The 20,725-nt window shown below is 46.6% G+C and overlaps 1 protein-coding gene across 2 annotated transcripts in view; it reads right to left on the bottom strand.

Annotated features, from left to right (window-relative positions):
* The window catches only part of RUVBL2 (RuvB like AAA ATPase 2), a 131,638-nt gene that overhangs the window by 85,186 nt on the left and 25,727 nt on the right, over positions 1 to 20,725 (bottom strand). For both annotated transcript variants that reach the window (XM_078655154.1, XM_078655155.1), the window contains exons 5-6: positions 11,205 to 11,334; positions 8,070 to 8,136 (exon numbers count right to left, since the gene is read on the bottom strand). In XM_078655154.1, coding sequence (XP_078511280.1) covers positions 8,070 to 8,136; positions 11,205 to 11,334 — 197 coding nt within the window. The remainder of the gene's footprint in view (positions 1 to 8,069; positions 8,137 to 11,204; positions 11,335 to 20,725) is intronic.

Raw genomic sequence — 20,725 nt, 5'->3', positions numbered from 1 at the left:
AGGCAGAGGGGGATGAGGACTTCCGTTTTGTCAGAGTTTAGTTTTAAACGGCTGTTCTTCATCCATTCGGCTACTTCTTTCATTCCTTCGTGTAGATTGGTTTTGGCGGTGTTAGGGTCTTTGGTGAGGGAGAGGATCAGCTGGGTCTCGTCTGCGTAGGAGATGATGTTGAGGTTGTGTTGACGCGCGATGGATGCGAGGGGACTCATGTAAACGTTGAAGAGGGTGGGACTGAGTAATGATCCTTGTGGTACTCCGCAGATGACTTCGGTGGCCTCTGATTTGAATGGGGGGAGGCGGACTCTTTGGGTTCTCCCGGCGAGGAACGAGACGATCCAGTCCAAAGCTTTTCCTTGTATTCCGACGTTGCTGAGGCGTTGTATGAGGGTGCTATGACAGACTGTGTCGAAGGCGGCGGAGAGGTCAAGTAGGATGAGGGCAACTGTTTCTCCGTTGTCCAGTAGCGTTCGGATGTCGTCTGTAGCTGCGATGAGAGTGGTTTCGGTGCTGTGTTTGGCTCGGAAGCCGGATTGTGAGGTGTCGAGGGAATTGTTGGATTCAAGGAAGGCGGCGAGCTGACTATTGACGGCTTTCTCAATGACTTTGGCAGGGAATGGGAGGAGTGAGATGGGGCGGTAGTTCTTAAGTTCAGAGGGGTCTGCTGTGGGTTTCTTCAGAAGGGCGCTGAGTTCGGCGTGTTTCCAGCTTTCTGGGAAGGTGGCGGAGTTGAAGGAACAGTTGATGACATCGCGGAGATGGGGTGCGATGATGGAGTTTGCTTTGTTGAAAATGTGGTGGGGACATGGGTCGGTTGGCGATCCTGAGTGGATGGAGTTCATCAGGTGGATGGTGTCTTCAGTAGTGATTGGGTTCCAGGCGCAAAGGTTGTAAGAGTTCTGATTTGGTTCGGGAGGTGGGTGGAGTGGACTGTTCTTCGGACTGGTTTTCAAAGCTGTTATGTATGTCGGCGATTTTGTTGTGGAAGAAAGAGGATAAAGAGTCGCAGAGGTCTTGGGAGGGAGTGATGTCGTCTGTGCCGGCGGTGGGGTTGGTAAATTCTTTGACGATGTTGAATAGTTCCTTGCTGTTGTGGGCGTTGTTGTCGAGTCGCTCCTTGAATGCTGATTTCTTGGTGGATCGGATCAGTTGGTGGTGTTTGCGGGTGGCGACCTTGAAGGTGGTCAGGTTGTCATTGGTTGGGTTTTTTCTCCAGGTTTTCTCGAGGGTACGACATAACTTCTTGGATTTCTTAAGGTCATCGTTGAACCAGGGGGCCTTTTTACCGCCTTGTTTGATCTGGTGGTTTTTCAAGGGTGCTAGTTCGTCAGCGCAGTGGGTGATCCATTGTGAGAGTTTGGTGGCAGCTTGGTTTGGGTCCGATGATATGGTAGGAGGGTTTTGGTTAAGCGATGTGAAGAGTTGGTCGGTGGTGATTTTGTTCCAGTTTCTTCGAGGAACAGGTTGTGGGGGGTTGTGGGTCGAGGTCTTTTTGTAGTTGAAGTGAACGCAGCTGTGGTCCGTCCAATGGAGAGATGTGGTGTGATCGAAGGAGATGTGTTTGCTGGAGGTGAAGATAGGGTCGAGCGTGTGTCCGGCGAGGTAGGTGGGGGTGTCAACAAGTTGTTTGAGTCCGAGATTGGCCAGGTTGTCCAGAAGGGTGGTGGTGTTGCTGTCGTTTTTCTTTTCCAGGTGGAAGTTGAGGTCCCCTAGGAGAATGTAGTCCTCGGAGGGGAGGGCGTGTGGGCTGATGAAGTCAGTGATGTCTTCGCAGAATTGTGTGCGGGTTCCTGGTGGTCTATAGATGAGGGTGCCTCAAAGTGTGGTCCTGGGGTCGGTGTGGATCTGGAAGTGGAGGTGTTCGGCGGTAGCGAGGTTATCGTCGGAGCTGGTCGTGATTCGGATGGTGTTCTTATGGACGATGGCGATGTCTCCTCCTGTTTGGTTGGTGCAGTCTTTTCGGATGATCTTGTAAGCGTCCGGGATGGCTATGGCGATGTCGGGTGCTGATGAGGTGTTCATCCAGGTTTCTGTAAGGAAGGCGACGTCCGGTGATGCAGTGTCGAGTAGATCCCAGAGTTCAGTGGCATGTCTGTGGACCGAGCGGGTGTTCAGCAAGATGCACTTCAGGTGGTTAGGGTCGTAACTGTGTTTGGAGTTAGCGGATTTGGTGTGGGTCCTGATGCAGTTGAACTTGCAGGTGTGGCAGGCGAAGGGTCCATGGGTGTGTCCTGGGGCAGCTTCGCAGCATTGTGGTGTGCGTCCGGAGTTAAGGGCAAGGAGGGTAGCGGCGTCATACGTTATGCGGGTGGAGTGGGTTTTGCGGGGACCAGGGGGTCTAGCGCTGGGCGTGGTCCAGGCGCGGACGGGCGTAGACGGGTTTACCTTTGGCGCGCCTTCGGCGCGCATTGGGCGCATCCGCTGCGCGTGAATGCTGCGCGCAGACGCATCTGTCATAAGAGGATGGTGGAGGGGGCGGAGCGAGGGGGGGATCAGCTGGGAGGCGGGAGCGGGGTGGAGAGCCGGGCTGGGAGGCGCAATAATAACAACAAAATGGATGCGAGGCAAAAAAGCGAAGCAGGACGACTTTGGGGCACAGCCTCAACAAACGACAACAAATGGCCAAGCAGTACTGGCACAGTCAGGCAGCAACAGCGCAATTAGGTAAGCGAGCAGTACACAATGTAAATTAAATGAAAAATCAATCAACAAGGTCAGCCAGTCTAGCGCTACGATACCAGCAGCAGGGAGCAGCGTGGGGAGCGACCGCTTCTGAAGCACTCAGGACGGTCATTATCCTGCTTAACTCTTAACTGCATATGGGCACAAATAGAAATAATTATTTAGCATATGTTATGAGGTCAGGAAGTTTATATTAGTGTTGCACATGAGCCAAAGACACATGCTTCCACTTGCACTGGGCCACAAGTGATCTACTGTTACTATGCTTTCAGCTGGCTAACAATGAAGGGAATGGTGAATACATTTAACAAAGGACTTTCCCTGCACAATTAAGGGTAACACTCAAGCAGGCAATGAATTCTGATAATCTATCCAGAGCACAATGGATGAGACTCGCTATCTCAATGCCTGGGCAGCAAAGTTGGGACCACTGTTATAGTAATGTAAATGTACGTGTCTTGTAAAGCGCACTGCTGCCCTGAGGCGTCGTGGCGCTGTAGACCGCTGGGGAACCCGTCCTGGCTATCCCTGTGAGATGGTCCCTACTGGGTATCTCCAAGGTGAAACCAGGCATCCCCGGCGAATGTGGCCGAGTGTGATCCCTGGTTAGAGTAGGCACCGAGGCGAGAATTATCGAGCCCGCTGACCCTGGTCCACGACCCTGCCGCGTCGGGAATTGAACCCTGGTCCCGGGCCGTTCTCTGCTTCCGGGTCTGCCGCCTCTAACCAGTGAGCCACACCACTCCTAGTATATGTGTTCTTTTGATTGCAGGAGATCAGATTGCACAAGTCTTTCGCGCTAATACAGTGAGTGGATAAAGGAGACTAGCTGGTAATCCTGGAGTGCTGCTAGGACTGCCGTGCCTAAGCAGAGAAAACATGTGAAAATATCCATTCACCTGTAAGATACCATGGCAAAGGTTTTTTTGTTTTTTTTAATTCTCTCCACTACAGTTAACCACCTTACTATTTGTAATGTTGCCTATTAGCATATTACAGCTTAAGAAAAAACTTCCACCATCTAAACGTGTTAAAGGCTGTAATACTGTGCTGGCTATTGATCCACCAAGATTCCTTGAGGCAAAACAAGTTGTACAAATTTGTGGAAAATAAACCGATGGCCTCATAACTTAAAATAGAACAATCTTAAGATTAGCATCTATTTAAATACAGGGCTTACGTCTTAACATGCGAACAATCTTTCTACAAATATTTAAAGGACAATTATAGTTCCAGTCTGGCGTTTTAACACATCAGTTAATTAAATAGAAGTGTATACATCTGAATAGATAGAGCTTTAAATATAAACACTTTTTAGGACAGCAAAAGTAGCAAGGGTCCTTCCTTTTAGATAGTTTTACATCACTTTACTGAAGTAATTAATGTTCTGCTGCCATCTAGTGGCCATTTGCAGTTTTTCTCGAGAAGCTAACCAACACGTGCAGATGGGGTTTTTACCGAAGCTAATCAATTAAAAGAGAAAACCGAACGCCCTAGATCAGGGTTCTCCAACAATTAGCTTGGGACCTGTGAGTAGCTCTCCTATGTGTAGCTCAACCAAGTAAATGAAAAGCTTTCCTTTGATTTAATCAAATATGTTTCAAAATTTTGAAAAGATATATTTAGAAATAAAATGTGTATATTTTCAGAACCGATTGCCTTATGAAGGCAGAAAAATATAATTAAGGCTTACATTTAAATGTTTAATTCATGCAGTGTTGGCAAGTCTGATTACTGATTTTCTTTCTTTGAGGCCAAGGACATGGCATATATGACTAGGACATGTAGAGACAACAAAATTACAGTTGATCAACTTTTTTTTACATTAGTGCTGGTGACTTTTCTTGATGTGCTAAGGTGATCATTTCTAGCAATTCTTCAACAGTCAACGGTCACTAATGGAATCTTGTCTCAAGTGATTACTATTGAAATACTGATAATTTGTATTAGTAGATCGACATGAATGTTATTGAACATAAGCAGCTCTTACTATAGAAAAGCTTGGAGAACCCTGCCCTAGAAAATACCTTAACCCAACCTCTAACCCAAAATCCTTAAACGTCATACCCTATATGCTACACCATTAAACTATGCCTATAACCCCTAATTTCCAAACCCATAAAACTTTAAAGTAAGTAAGGTTTTCTAGAGCGTGCAAATGCCGAGGTATCTTGGCACAAGCATCCTAAAAACTAAGCTGACGAAGGAAAAAAAATACTTGATGCTAGAGACAAAGAGTCATGTCTTCAAAGATTTCCTAAAAAGGGCATGGAATTCCAAAGCTTTCAAACTAAATAGGAAAGGTTTCTGACAACCGTATTAACCTTCTTTATTTTAGGGATGACTACTAATTTAGTGACAGATGATCTTCGGTCACAACGAGGGACATGTCATTTAAAGGTCTTCCTGAAAGTAAAGAGGGCCAGTTCTCTGCAGTACTTGGTGTACCATACACAAGGCCTTAAATGTGACCCTTTGACAAACAGGCAGTCAGTGAAGGTCCCGAATACTCTTAAATATGTAGCTAAATTTGGGCCAGGATACTGAAGAAAACCCATGTAAATAAATACATTTTGCCAAGGAGGTGACATAGATGTTCAAAAGTGTAGGGGATAACTATGATCCCTGTTGCGCCCCTCATGGAAGAGAATGTACCCTCCGAGCTCACCGGCCTGTTCTCAATTTGACAGGAAGGAACTGTGGGTGGTCAGAGCTGCACCCCTGATCCAAACCCGCTCTAGCCGGTTGATAAGCACAAAATGGTTCACCATATCAAATGCGTCCAAGAGGTCCAGCAGGATCAGTGCTGCTCTGCCTCCCCGTCCACCTGTATTTTAATCTTCTCGGAAGCAATATCTAGGCAGATTCTGTACAGTGCCGTGTCCGGAAAAATTGTTGCAATTGATCCAGAATGTTTTTAGCCTCCAGAAAGACAATCAGATCTTCATTCATAGCTTCTTCTAAACTTTTTGCAGGGAGCGGTAGATGGGAAATGGGCCGTTAGTTTTTAATCTCTGTGGGATCCTGGGAGGGTTTTATTTCGAATAGGACGCACCAATGCCTTTTTCCATGTTACTGGAAAGTGTCCAGAGATCAGCACACTAAGAGGTTAACAAGATGGACTGCAATCGTACTGGGGACCACTTGCAAGACATATGGCGGGCATGGATCCCTAGGAAAACCAGATTTCGTATTTTTACTCTATTCCCCCAAACCATAACCGTACACCCCAAATCGTTCTTCCTATAGTTCAATCGTTTAAACCCACACCCCTAACCATATACCCAAACCCAGTGGTTCTTAACCTGTGGTCTGAGGATCACTGGGGATCTGCACGGCCTACTCAGGGGGTCTGTGACAGTTTTACAAAATTAAATAATATTAACATTAATAAATGGAAATTAATAAAGTATATACAAATATAGAACCAACATTGAACACTGTAAAACGTGTTCTATACTGGATTGTGAATTAAACTAAATATTTCAATATTTGAACATTTGTTTGGAGTATACTTGTTTTGATACTTTTGTGTATAGTTTAACTTCAAATCATATAAATTGCATAGGCAGAGGTCCCCAACTTCAAATGACACTTAAGTGGAGATCCCTGTATTCCAGTAAGGATTCAATGGGGGTCCACAGATCTCAAAAGATGAATCAAACAGGACTTATAAAGCGCGGCTAATCACACACAATGGTATCCAAGAACAGTTGCCCTAAAACTTAGCCTCTTTTACCCAACCCCGTCAACCCTATACTTCAAACACTTAACCCTATACTTTATATCCTTAATCTCCAACCCCTAATCAAAGATCGTTGACTTCTATACTCTAACTATATCCCAACTCTAAACCCTTTAACTTCTAACCACTCTAAAGCAATGAGAGCTGAAATTAGCGAAGGTGTACCAGGGGAGGTAAGGGGTGTGGAGAGCGAGAAAATTAAAATAAAGTATAACGCTTTGAACACTTTTTTACCCAGAAAAGTAGCCTAAGAAGTTAATTTAACCCAACAGGTCAAATTCTAGCAGTTTATTTTAGCCCTTGCCAAAACAAAAATGGTAGCATAGTCACTCAAACACTGTAGATGAAAAAGAACATAAGAGGTATAATAATTTTTTCTCCTGAAAAATACTTCAGGGTATGGGGCTGCCAAAACACTAAATGAAATAAATAAAAATGCTTTGAAATCTGATGTTTTAGGGGTGTTAATGCGGCAGCTATTGCTCACAAAATTTTGCTCAGAGAACAAAATGTAAGGGATGTTTAGGGGCGCTGCACTACATTGCACTATGGAATCATAGACCGACCTAACTACCAAAATGAGAACATACATTTTATTAAACGTTTAAAGTTGAGCCAGATAGGTGTTATTTATTCATAAAAATAGAGATTTCTTTTAGGTAAGAGTAGCAAGAGGTTGGGATTATCAGTATTAATGAACAATAATTAACATCCCTTAAAGGAGCGAGTCAGCTAAGGGATCACACTAGAGGTCTAGCAGGAAACTCAACTTGAATGGGCAATGTGAATACTTGGCGTGTACAACAAAATTCTGAACCTGCACAAAGGAACCATTTTTTTTTTAAGCAGACCCTAGAGCAGACAAGTGGCAGCACAAGAATCATCTTGTAGACCAGTGGACATACATAGGAACCACTGGTCATTCAGGAGCCATAATGTAACCCACTCATCAAGAAAACTCTATATTCCGTGCTCCAACCAAAGATCATGTAAAAATAGGGTATAAATCATGAAATCTGGATTGGAAAGAAAAAATAATAATTTCTCTCACTTTGGCTCTTCTCTTCTGTGTAGTTTCGTTGCACGAAAAAGCGTTAATACATTTTTAGAGCCAAAACCAATATTTGAGAGCCTTCAAACAGATCAAGAGTTACAGGGATCCTCTTGCTTGGCAACTCGCAGTAACTCGAGGCAGCCACAAGATCATACTATTCAGAGGCTAGTGGGGAGTAAAAGATAAGCCTCTCCACAAATTAGATTGTGAGCAAGCCAGAACACTTCTAGGTAGCACAGTGTGCATGACTGTGAGCTTAATGTATGGCCATTAACTCAGAGCGGATCACCAGACAATCAGCCTCCCACCTGGGGGGTGAATGGCTCTGAAACGTGGTGGCTCACAAACACAATCCGACAACCTTTAACTAAACAAAGTGTAGGAGCAAGCAGAAAACAATGGGCGCAAACATGAGAAGGTGAAGGGCTCCCAGGTGAAAGATACAGAGTCGGTGGTGAATGGGGGAGCAAAATGGGCAAACTGGTGGCCTTCTAAATATCCTGCATACACTTCAACTAGCATCTACCTCTGTCAAGTACATGACCGAGCAGCAAAAGAAGGTTGAGGCAACTGGTGAGCAAAGATACTTACTGTTCCTGTGGCAGGTCTGTCAATCTGAATCTCAACCACTTCTCCCTCAATAATTTCCGTCTCCTCCCTGGAAGGGCAACCAGAAAGAACAATTACAGAGCCACACACAGCACACCAAGGCCCCCAGCCCATCAAGTGTATGTTTAGAAGAAGGTAATTTAGTGTTGCAGACCCACAATGCCCGTCCTCTTCTAAGAACACAGCACATTTTGGCAGGGGTGTCTGTAAGGCAGAAATGCTAAGAATTTCCAATTACATTTTCAGTTACATATGCTCTCTAGGTAAACGGAACTAATATTAACTGCATCAAGACAGTTTTGCTCATTCTTCAGGCACAGTACATGTTCAGGCTGCTGGTACAGGGCAATACGACTGATAATAGGCTCAAACGTCTACAATGCTACCACTTTTCTGTAAACTGGCACAGGCCTTGTTGGATGGATGCATAATGAAACACTCTGCTGAAAATGCATCCTCAAACCCATTCCCCCCCAGTTTTAAAACAAAAGACATTCACCAGATTAACAAACCCCACCTGATGAATGGCTTGCATCTTGAAATTCACGAAGACCATTTTCTGTGTGTTATTTTATTGTGGGAAAAGAACTACCAAAATCCTCCACTTGTGTCCTCATCTACTCATGATTTAATGTTTCTGTCATTCAGTACCTCCCGGTCATTTCTCCCTGGTGTGGTTTAGGTTTGCAGCAGATTTCCCCCCCCCTTGTCTTTTATCAGTACTTGGACCACTGCTTTTTATCTCCATGTACTCCTTAGCCTACCTTTGAATAGAACTCTTCTCTTCCTCAATCCTGTTGTGTCGTTATTCCCTCACCTACCAGTTTTTGTTTTGTAACGCCTATCCAGATCTAGCTTTCCTCCTTATCTTTTTTTGTTTTTTTTAAATAAAACGTTTTAATGTCTCACAGACCCACCATATAAAAAAAGAAAAAGAGGAAACCATCCATCACCTTTAACTTCCGATTCTGTCTTTTTAAATTACTTATTTTTAGAAATCTAAAGAGTTTATGCAATGCAAGTAGTACTTTATGACATCTGGGACTGGATCCCAAGTTAGTAAATAATCATGAAAAAAAAACCTTTCTCCTTAAAATGTTTTTTGCCATAATTATTTTTATCCCAAAAATATTCGACTTTTTAATATTTTTATCACTGTTTTCCATTGTGAAACAAACTCCCATGCTGGGAGTATGCCCATTTTGCAAAGAAGGTGGGTGAAAGGTCATGCCTGCAAGTCCCATTCACAGACACAATCAAAAAGTAAATGAAACTTGTCCAAGAGGCCGAATCAAGTGAAGCTAGCTCCGATATGGGGAAACAGCATAAAAGCTACATGACAGTAAGACTGTAAATGCCAGTGAGTGCTAACAATTACAACATGCTTTTTTGTAAAGCAAGGATATAAAGAAGTTCTTGCTATTTCTTCAGTAAGGAAGGGAGAACTCTCGTCACAGCATAACTACAAGGGTCATAAAAAAGTGAACACATTTTTTTTCCAATAACTAATGTCAGATTCTATATTTAGATCGGGAAATACATTCAGAAAATGTGACTCCCTGCCTTGCTTGCTTTGCAATATGTCTGAGTTAGACTGTAGGATGGCTCCGTGAATTAAATCACTGACCACTGCGCTATATGTAGTAATCCACAGGCTAAACGTACAAATCCCAGTAAAGAAGATTTAGTCTGCCATCCTTCTGAGGTCAATAAGTGGAGTAACAAGTAGTTAACAGTAAAGGCTGCTAATGATAGTGCTCATAAATGACAAAAGTGCAGTATGATTCACTACATAAGCGCTATCAGCTTCAAATACAGTTTCAAAACCTGCAAAGCAGTGCTGATCAGTTCCCAGCTTGAAATGGTGGGGAAAAACTCCTCAAGACAAGGAACCGGGGAATGTTCAGGCTAGATACAAAAAGCTCATAAAACCTAAATTAAAAAAATATGGTACCCCCCTCTCTCCCTCCGGCCATCCATCCATCATGCTAGCCTCACATCTTTTGAGAAAGTTTTAAACCTCTATTCCAGGAACACCTCATCTGTCAGTAAAGAGGATCCTCAAAGCTACTATGAACAGCCAGGACCAAATACTGAAAATACTCTTCCCCCTGCTAATGAACACAACGAGAGTTGCAACAAAAAACAAAGTGATGGATGGAATGGCTGAATGAATCTCAATCCACTGCTGAACGCTTGGAGGCACATTCTAGCCCACTGTTTTTGTATCCACCGAGTCATTTTATTCAGAAACACGCTCTATGGAAATCAGATTTTGGTCCTGCTTCAATATGGACATTCCAACCCGAACTGCCCAGCCAGATCCTTTCCTACTGTGACCGAGATAAATTCAGGCATTTCTTGAGCCACTATGTGTGTTGCTGTTGATGCCCTAAGTGCAATTGGGTATGCCCATTTGTGGGTCCAATGATACACCGTGTCACAGTACTCAAGCTATACTTCATTGAAGCAGCTCAAGTAGGCCAAAACCAAATCTGTAGTTGCTTATGTTCCCATCTGGAGGTGACCTGGCTGTGTAGTTCGGGCTGATCGGTTTCTAATGGAGCTAGCTTAAGACTGATTTGTATATGGACGGTCTATGTATAGAGTGACACAGTGGGCAAGAAATAACAGCCTAGACTGTTACCCAAGCAATCCCCAGTAGCGGAGGTTAATTCAAGCATTCCTTCCATCACTTTGCCACAATCGAGACAAACAAACAAAAACAAACCTCTATGTGCTCCACAACTAAGCTCTGGATATAAGTAAATAATATAACAAGCGAAACCCTTGTTGCGAGTCCATAATGTCCTAGCTAGTTTTGATGTCAAGAAGTAGCCTTATCGCGGAGTTCAGTATGCTCATGAATGCATCTCAAAGTGAGGTCTTTTGCTGCTATTTGATTAAAGAAATTATCAACGTCTTGCGGTATCCGGATTATGTTGAAGTATGTATACAAAACAGACACCTGCAACACTTGACTATTTTCGAAGGAGGAGCCGGGTGGTTCTGTGAAGAAAGGCTGAGAGGAAGTTGTAGAGCAAACCAAAATCATACGACAGTGTGGTAAATTATACACGCAGAGTTCTACCCAGCTGGCAATAGCGTCTCACTTACTTAATTCGTACTCCGATGGACCGGCGGAAGGACTGCGTCAAGGCTTCAGTCTTGCTCATTTCCAAAGAAAATATTTCACTTCCAGCAATTGCTGTGAACGGGGTGTCCAATCCAAGTGCCTGAGCCATACCTGTCAATGGGTATGATAAAGGTGGAAAGTAAGATATATAACACACTACAAGCTTTGACATAGAATCCAATAGAACCTCTTCTACACACCAAATTCCAATTTACACAGACCCATGAAGAAACAAACTGCATGCATTTACAGAAAACGCACTGTAGAATGAGCAGTGTCAACAACCAAGATTTCTACATAAGCATCCACAACTGCTAGACAAAAATCTGCTTAGCTGAGACCACGATCAGAAAACAAGCGAAAGCACCCTTGCTCTTTATCAGCACGTCATCCATACCTACAAAGCGTATACAGTAAACGACCGTACCCATCTCACTCGGAGCACCACCAAACGTGGTGTCGAGCACAAACAGAAATGCTCTGCTGATGGGGGGTGCTAGGTGGCGCTGGACCAAGATGGCCGCGCTTATGTGAGGTTCCGACCCTTCTGAGCAGTTCAATATCCTTCATACCATCCTGCAGCATATTTTGCGGCCATCCTTCTCACCGATGGAACCGTGAGAGGGTGAGGAATCCGCCGATACCACACATGCCGCGCTGCCTGCTGTGAAGATCACATAACACGCAGCGGAACCTGCCTGAGGGCCGCGTCCCGTTCACATCGAGCCCGCGACCCGGCTGCCGCTTCCACGTCAGGCCAAGGACTGGGGCCTGCGGAGGCGGGGCGGCCGGACTGCGGGGTGACGCCGGCGTGGAGCTCACCTGAACACCCACACTGCTGGCGGTGAGTGCCGGAAGCGTGCTGTGCAAACGGGCTGGTGGGCACAGCCTGACTTGGACTGCGGCGGTGCCTCAAGACCGCGTACTGGCGTCCGATCGGGCATAGTCTCCCGGGTACTCTGGTGCCACTTTGTAATGCTCGGACATGTGGGACTGTCTCTGTGATACAGGCGGTACCCCTACACCCGCAAGTTGTGCTGCTGCACCCCACCTGGATCCCACATTGCGGCTGCCGGGGAGTTGGTGGTCGAGGAGCCATTTACTGGCTGCCGCCCCGAGGAAGTGCTGTGCCCCCCGGACTCTGCAACCACGCGGGGACAGCCAGAGCCACATTAAGGCTATTCCAGGTGCATTAGATGAGAGGGGCGTATGACCCGTATGACCCGACGCCGCCATTTTAACTTGCCTGCCATTTTGAGAGTCTCCCCCCTGGCCTCCCTCCTGGCCTTCACATCGGCCCGAGCTGATCACCAACGTGGACCCAGAGGAGGACATTACACATGCGCTACACACACGCTGCGCAGAGCCTGGGTCTGCACTGGATTATTGCCCCATCACCCCACCAGCCTTGCCCTGCTGATGGTTGGGCCCTATCCACTTCTTTGCAAGGAAACACAGCAATCGGACACCTCCGATCTTCTGAGCGCAGTGTGGCCCACCAGTGACTAGCAGCGTATCGCCCTGGGGCCAAGTGGGACTCCCCGCTCCCCCTCCACATAATCTGCATAAGTGTGTCCTCTTCCTCACAGATACTTATCCGGCGACACCTGTTCACCAGATTGCCTGATCACGCCGTCGGCGTAGTGTGTTCCCTGCAGCTAGAGCAATCCCTGTCTGCATTATACCACGGGTGCCGCTTGCCCACCCCGGTCTTCGCAAATAGGTGTTTCTTCGAGCTGGATTTGACGCCCAATACTTCACAACTCAATCAACTACCTGTTGCATTCTGAAGGCCCACACCGAGACATCTACACTTCTCGCTGCAAAATGTGGCGCAATGACACCAGGCAATCCAAACTTCCATTTGAGTCCCGCAAAAACCCCGGGTCCCAATCTGCAGACCATTCGGAGCCCGGAGCCAAGGCCCCGCCAGAGGAAGACTGGGATGAAACAAAGCCAAACGTCAATAGACTCTAAAATAGATGCGCTCAATACCAGGATGGACACTGTTGTAGCTAAATTGAGCCAACACGACACCCGCTTGAAAGAGGCTGAGGGCAGAATTTCTGATCTGGAGGACAATGCAACAGCTAACTGCCGTCAAGTCACGCAGATGGACAAGCTGCTCAAGATAATAGCAGACAAGAACGAGGACTTGGAAGCTCGGTCCCGCAGAAATAACGTGCGCATCTTGGGCCTGGCAGAATCAACCAATACGGGCTGCATGGAGGACTTCATAGGAAAGCTGGTTGCTAACCTTTTCGGCAGGGAGTCATTTTCCGTACACCTCACTGGGGAAAGAGCGCACCGCTCTCTAGCGGCCCGTCCTCCTCCCGGTGCATCACCCAGGCCCATCATTGCTCGCTTCTTAAATTACAGAGAGCGAGACACGGTCCTCCGTCTGGCCCGGGAAAAACAACAGGTACCGTACGAGAACACAACACTGGTGTTTTATCCAGACTTTACACCAACGGTACAGGAGGCAAGACGCAAATTTACTGGTGTGAAAAAGAAATTGCAAACCCTGGAAATTCCCTACGCCATGCTCTATCCGGCCAAACTGAAAATCACATCATGGGAAGCAGCATTTTTTCAACACCCCGCAGCAGGTCGAAGAATACCTAAAGCGTCACAAAAAGGCATCCTCCAGAGAAGCTGAGTCCAGGGACCGCTCCAGATCGCACTCTCCGCTCTCACAGCAGGACTGACAATTGCTGGAGCAGAAGCCCCCGGCGGAGCACCTTACCACATCTATATGACGCGACAAAACAAACTGCTTTGGTGATGTATATGACTGACTTATCTTGTTTAAGTATGCACTTACTTCCCTGCTCAGATACTCATCTCCGTCCCATGCTTGAATACCAGGCTTATAGCTGTGGTATCAGTGGGTGAAAGTAGGGATAAATAGGCAGGTCGAGTGCCCCTAGTGGTCTTCCTCCTTACAGGGCGAACCCGTGACCCCCCCGCCCCCCATTTATTTCCTGCTTGGGTGGGAAAGTTCTGTTCCAAGATGGGATTTGTTTCAAAGGGTGGGTACTTAATGCCTAGCAAGTTGGGGATGCCGGTGTGGGTGGTGGGACGTATTGTTGGGCAAATCGCATTAATGTATGCCGAGTGACTGATAGTACTTAAATCGCACACGAAGTCTAGCATAGCACACATGTTGGTATTTTCGGATGGAGGACGTACACGCACTCATCAAGTGATATGTGACGAGCACTGGTATGGGTTCATCGGGTGAGACAAGGGCACTGCAGACCATTAAGATGACCTCATGAAACATTCGGGGCCTGAAAGACCCCAGGAAGCGCATGCAGATATTGGGGTACCTAGACAGACACGGGATAGCCATTGCCCTCCTACAGGAGACGCATCTTGCACCCAGCAACACTACACACTTTGCATCCAGATGGGCTATGTGTCGAACATTTTTCTCCTACTCTAGGGGAGCTACCATATTGATTAAACGGAGAGTAGCTTTCACACCTAAGGTTATGGACACTGATGCAGAGGGCAGATTCTGTTTGGTACGGGGGCGCCTGCATTCTTATGAAGTTCTGTTCGCCAATTACTACAACCCTAATGTCGATAATCCTATTGCTCTGCTTCTATTGTGGGGGAAAATCCAGACGTTGGGAATCACATATGTCATTTTAGGGGGTGACTTCAACACTGCTTTGAGACCTCAGATGGACAGGTCACGACCACTCCCAACACACTACACAGTCACGCAGAGAACACTGTGCGATATAGTGGATGACAATGGCCTGATAGACGCTTGGAGACATGTTCACCCCACTCTAAGGGACGGCACACACTACTCGTCCATACATTCTACCTGGGCTCGGCTGGATTACGTCTTTCTGTCGGCGGGGATGGCTCACTGGCTAACACATGCAACCCATTTAGCCCGCACGTTCTCTGATCACTCCCCAGTCATTATAGAACTCAGAGTTCCTCTAGATTGCTCCCCTTATTTGAGTTGGCGGCTTAACCCTGCTCATCTTAGGGATGCCGTGTTTAGGGCAGAGATGGAGCAGGACATTCGTGATTTCTTCGATCGCAACTGGTCATCCGTATCTAGCGTCACAACAGTATGGGAGGCTTTTAAAGTCACAGTGAGAGGTTGGTATATAGCCAAAGGAGGTGGAATTCTGAAATCCCTGCGAAATGACCTGCACACATTAGAAACTGAATTGCGCGAGCTGGAGGGCTCCATTGCTCAGAGTCCAGACGATAGGGTAGCCCAGGCCAGCATGCGCGACAAGCTGACTGAATATGCAACGGTGGCGAATAGGGAAGGCAAATTTCTAGGGAAACCACATGCTGCCCGGGTTTACGGAGAGGGAGATCGGCCGGGAATGGCGCTAGCAAACTCGATCAAGGCCCCCAGATACAAGATGCTCACGGCAATACATACAGGAACCTCCCAGACCAGCTTTGTATTTTTCAGGAACACTATAGTTCACTATACTCTTCGCATAGTGGAGCCTCTCGACCTGCCTACCTATTTTTATGATGTTGCACTGGCTTGGCTGGGAGACACCCAGCAGTAATTCCTCAATTTGGAATTAGAACTAGATGAGATCACGGAGGCTATCATGTCGATGCGCTCTGGGAAGGGCCCTGGGTCCGACGGACTTCCGATCGATTTTTATAAAACCTTCGCTCCCCTCTTAGACCCCATTTTAAAAAAGGTATTTTATGCAGCACTGGAAGAGGGCAGCCTCCCCAGCACTATCCGTGAGGCGCTCATAACTTCCCTGGTCCAGCAAACCCCCAAATCAATGCGACTCCTACCGCCCCTTGTCGATACTAAATAGCGACACCAAGATTTTGGCCAAGGTTTTGGCGACGCGCCTTAATCTCCTTGTGGAGCGCTTGGTCCTGCCGGATCAGGCCGGATTTGTCCCGAATCGGGCAACCTCGCATAATCTTCGTACCCTACATGCGGTACTACAGGACATTGATCCAAATTGCGAGGCAGTGGCGGTATTCTTAGATGCCACCAAGGGCCTTCGATTCGCTAGAATGGGACTATCTGCTAGGCACACTGGAGTATATGGGGATGCCTTTCAGTTTCATAGATTGGGTGCGGTTACTATATCATCAGCCAACAGCCACGGTACTTCTAAATGGCGCTAGGTCCACCCCGTTTAACATCCATAGGAGCACACGCCAGGGATGCCCACTATCCCCTATTCTTTTCGCGATAGCGATTGAACCTCTGGCTGCGAAACTCTGACAAAGGCACAATCACCGCGCTCTCATTTACCCTGCCCGATAGCTGCTCATCTCGCTTTACGCAGATGACATGACGTTGTACATTAAAAAGCCCCAGGACAACCTGAATCCAGTGCTGCGCGAAATCACGAAATTTGGAGGCATTGCTGGTATGCAAATTAACTGGGCTAAGTCCGCAATATTCCCTCTAACAGATAACACGCACCCACATCAGCTCGAATACCCTCTTGTATGGGAACTGGAGGAATTGAAATATCTGGGCATACGAATCACTAGACAAAGACACCATGATGCGTGCTAAATACGGAACGGCAATTGATAAAATAACGGACAGTGTCGCCAAATGGATACGACTCCCACTCTCAATGGCCGGTCAGATTGCCCGTACCAAAATGGTGATACTGCCGAAATTATTGTACCTTTTTGTCAATATCCCGTACAACCCAGGGAGAGTCTTCTTCCGCGTCTTAGCCTTGACACACTCATGCTGCCATACCATCAGGGCGGGTTCGAGGTCCCCAACTTCGAGAGATACTATGATTGCGCCCAGGCACACTTTGCCGCGTATTGGTTCCACCCGCCACCACATTTGGCAGTGGAAGACCGACACATGGCCCCAAGGTTAAAGACTGGATATATATATGTGTGTTGTGTTCGTTCTTTCGTTCTCGTTCTCTCTCTCTCGTTCTCTCTCGTTCTCTCCAGAGAACGCGACCCGTCCACAGTAGATTGCACAGCAGGGGCGTGGCATCGCATAGCTCAAGCCATGGACAGCCCGCTCTTATATTCACCCAGAATGCCATTAGAAAACGATCCCCGACTGCAAGTCACCTGTGAAGCGATTTGTTGTAAAATGCTTATAGAGCTGCAGCTTCATCTGTGGGGAGACCTATATGTGCAGGGCCGATTTCGCACCATAGAACAATTTTTGGGGGAACGACTACCCTCAATAATGGATACCTTCTTATATACTCGCCTCCGACAGGGCGTCCGAGCTATTACCCCCTCATTTCCGGAAGAGCCTGAAATCTTCACGCCTCTACATGCCATACTGCAAACTGACGCCCCGCGTCATGCCATATCACTACTCTATAAACATGTACAGAACACACCAAGGACAACCCCACTGCGGGCTCGGATAGAGTGGGACAGGGACCTTGACACACCACGGATGAGCAATGGGAGACTAGCTGCACACAAACTAATGCAATCACAGTAACAGTCGGCTACGTCTTATACACTACCAATTTCTGCACCGTCTGTACCACACCCCTGTTAGATTACACAGGTTTCACTTGCATGAGACGGACTGTTGCCTGCGCTGCGGGGCGGCCGGGGCTGATTTCATTCACCTAGCTTGGACTTGCCCTAAGGTTGCTGAACATTGGTCGCTGGTTTTTGCAGGAATTACCGACATGTTAGGCGTAGATATAACTCCCTGCCCACTGAAAGCGGTGCTAGGATTGACACAACCCATAGTAACTGTGCATAAAAAGTTCTTGGCGATGAGTCTATTACTGGCAAAAAGACTGGTGGCATGCCGGTGGGGACCGGGGCGTTCCCCCAAGTTTAAATGCTGGATTCTGACCATGTCCACATGGCAAGAACAACTACATGAATATGCGGAGCTACTGCCTCTGAGGTCCCGGCCGAAAGACATTTAGGTGCCATTAACGTCATATCTCCTTCGGCAGCAGTTAAGTGAGGAGGCCGGACCGGAGGGGTCGGACATTGTGGACGGAGGAGACTCCCGGCCTGCTGCCTAATGCTACATCTTGGGTGGGGCTAATGCATTATCATTCACCGTCAGATACTGGCTTGTGCAACTGCCTCTGGAATGGTAACCACACTGTTAGGAGGAGTGGGGTATGTAATAACCTGTTTGATCGTGCACGATGCGGTGTAAGATCTCACTGATAGCGCAAAGCGGTGCCCGTAGATTGCAAGACTTGGTGCACACGCCTCAGAGGCTCTGTCACAGGCATTATGGTTGCTGCTAACTTCAGACATGTCACCTACCTCGGTAAAATGTGCGTAATGTTCGGGGGGGGGAGGGAAATCTTTCTGTTCTTTATATGAGCTTCTATTGACCAATGTCAGATGCTATGCACGAGAAGATGCCACTACCTTGTATGACAATATGGTAAAAAGATGCCCGACTTTATTGCATTGATGTATCGTGCTTTATATACAATAAAGGTTTTTGAAATAAAAAAAAATGCTCTGCTGATGTAAGAGACTAGAAGTCTGCATTAATTAGAAAAATTCACTTGTGGAAGTCTGCTGTTAGCACGCTAAAGAGATACAATACACACGCGTTGGCATAGCCAATAGGTCTTGCCTATGAGACCTTAGTGTTTAGCCAGAGCTATTGGCTTTGCCAGTGTTTTTAAGTTACAATGCAGAACGGTGTGGCTACTAGATAGAGTTGCATGGCTGAACTGGGAGAGCATCATAAAAAGACAATTAAGCACATTTAAAATGGTCCCAACATTTCATCTTTCCCGGGTCAGTGAAAGTACTGTTAAGTTGGGTAACAGAGACTGCAGTAGTTTAAAGAATAGCAAAAGTCAGATAAAGGTGCTCTAGAAAAAAAAGTTGCTGTAATATGGAACTCAAATAGGTAAGATAGCGTTGGTTACCTTTTTGAATCATCCATCAGACCACCTGGATAATCCTAGTATGGTAATAAAGCCTTGGTAATGAAGAGACACCAGCATAAGTTGCATGACTGCTGCCAGGCTGGAGTTCTTTATGGCCCCTTAAAGGGGATTACTTCATCCAAATAGATTTATCAAAAGTCTATAAAAACATGCACACATGGTATAAATGGAAAAGGCCAGGGAAGCCCTGTGCCTGAATAAACTAATAACTATTGCAGGTTCTATATTCACCTTCACTAGAAACGCAAGGATCCTCAAAAAGTCCTGACTGACGCAGGGCTTCTAATGAGGTTTGACTGTTAAACACAATCTGGCCCAAGGGGTGTGCCAAAATTATCTAACTGCGAAATCTCTGACCAAAATCATTTGTGCAGTAATGCAATACATGTGAAAGTGTGCTGAGCTGCCAAGGTGCGCTCCCAGGGCTCACTGGATTAGATTCTAAAAAAATGCTAAAACGGCCCAGCTAAAAATTGAAGACAGCGTGCTATAAAGCACTTCGTATCATAGTGCCTCACTCTGCTTTATGCTTCTGTCTGGTAATGGTATTACAGCAGGTAGCGAACTTTGTGCAAATCAATCAATCAATGCTGCAGCAGCTCTTCACAGTCCAGTCAGCCGTGCAGCAATACAAAAATAAATTCATAACATGTACATACACACTAAAAGCTTCTAGAGCATGCTGCTGAGAGGCGTGCCTACCGTGGAGTTGTGCCCTCTCATCAGATCTCCCTCTGCATACTTCCTCGCCCTTACTGCCGAAGTGTAATTCAATCAGCAGCCAATCTCTGTGCATGTACTGCTGATGTCACTTGACTAGCAAATGGCGTTCTAGAGGAAACCCAGCAAGTACCTAATTGAATTACAAGTACGGGGAAGAGGTGGCAAAAAAACAGGAATCCAAGCCCGACAGCTGCAGGCATACGTTTCACAAGGTCAGCTCGTACTAAATTCTATTAATAAGAGTGCTGCACGTTTTCAAAGCTCTTACTCACATCAATGTGCCACTTTGTACAATAGTATACACCCTGGACAAAACGGGTGGAAAAACAGCCTTTTGTTGAGAATCTCATATTGAGCGCATGCTGCATTTAAATAAAGTGATTTAAGCAAGGCTCAGCCGCAAAATTTCAGGTCAATGCTAAGGAACCTATTAAGCGAGGAAACAAACCAACGCGTGTGTGAAAAGCATTGAGATTTTCGACACACGTTAAAGACCACCATTACAGGCACAGCCAAACCCTCGTGTGCCCCAGTGGGCGTGGGCAACTGTGAACGGGGAAACAGCCGAACAGAGAGCAGCACAGCTGTGCGCACAGAGAGCAGCAGCGCGTGCCATGGCCATTGGGCCGAGGAAAAGTAAAAACAGAACGAGTGGTGCGCGCGAGCAGCAGGCCATCTGTTTCCAATTACGATAATTGGATACAGATGCCGCTCTGCGCGTAACCGCAAGCCCTAGGCTGTGGGCGGTTACATTTGCTAGGAAAGGCGGGACATGCACCCGCCTTTACCCAACTGCGTGCTGTCTTTTAAGGAAGACGCACGCAAACACCAATCAAAATATTGCAGGAAAAACAGACACAAGCACTAGC

This window comes from Lissotriton helveticus, chromosome 7 (assembly GCF_964261635.1).
Source record: "Lissotriton helveticus chromosome 7, aLisHel1.1, whole genome shotgun sequence".
NCBI lineage: Eukaryota > Metazoa > Chordata > Amphibia > Caudata > Salamandridae > Lissotriton > Lissotriton helveticus.
Note: the sequence above shows the minus strand (reverse complement) of the source record. Positions and strands in the feature narration are given on the sequence as shown.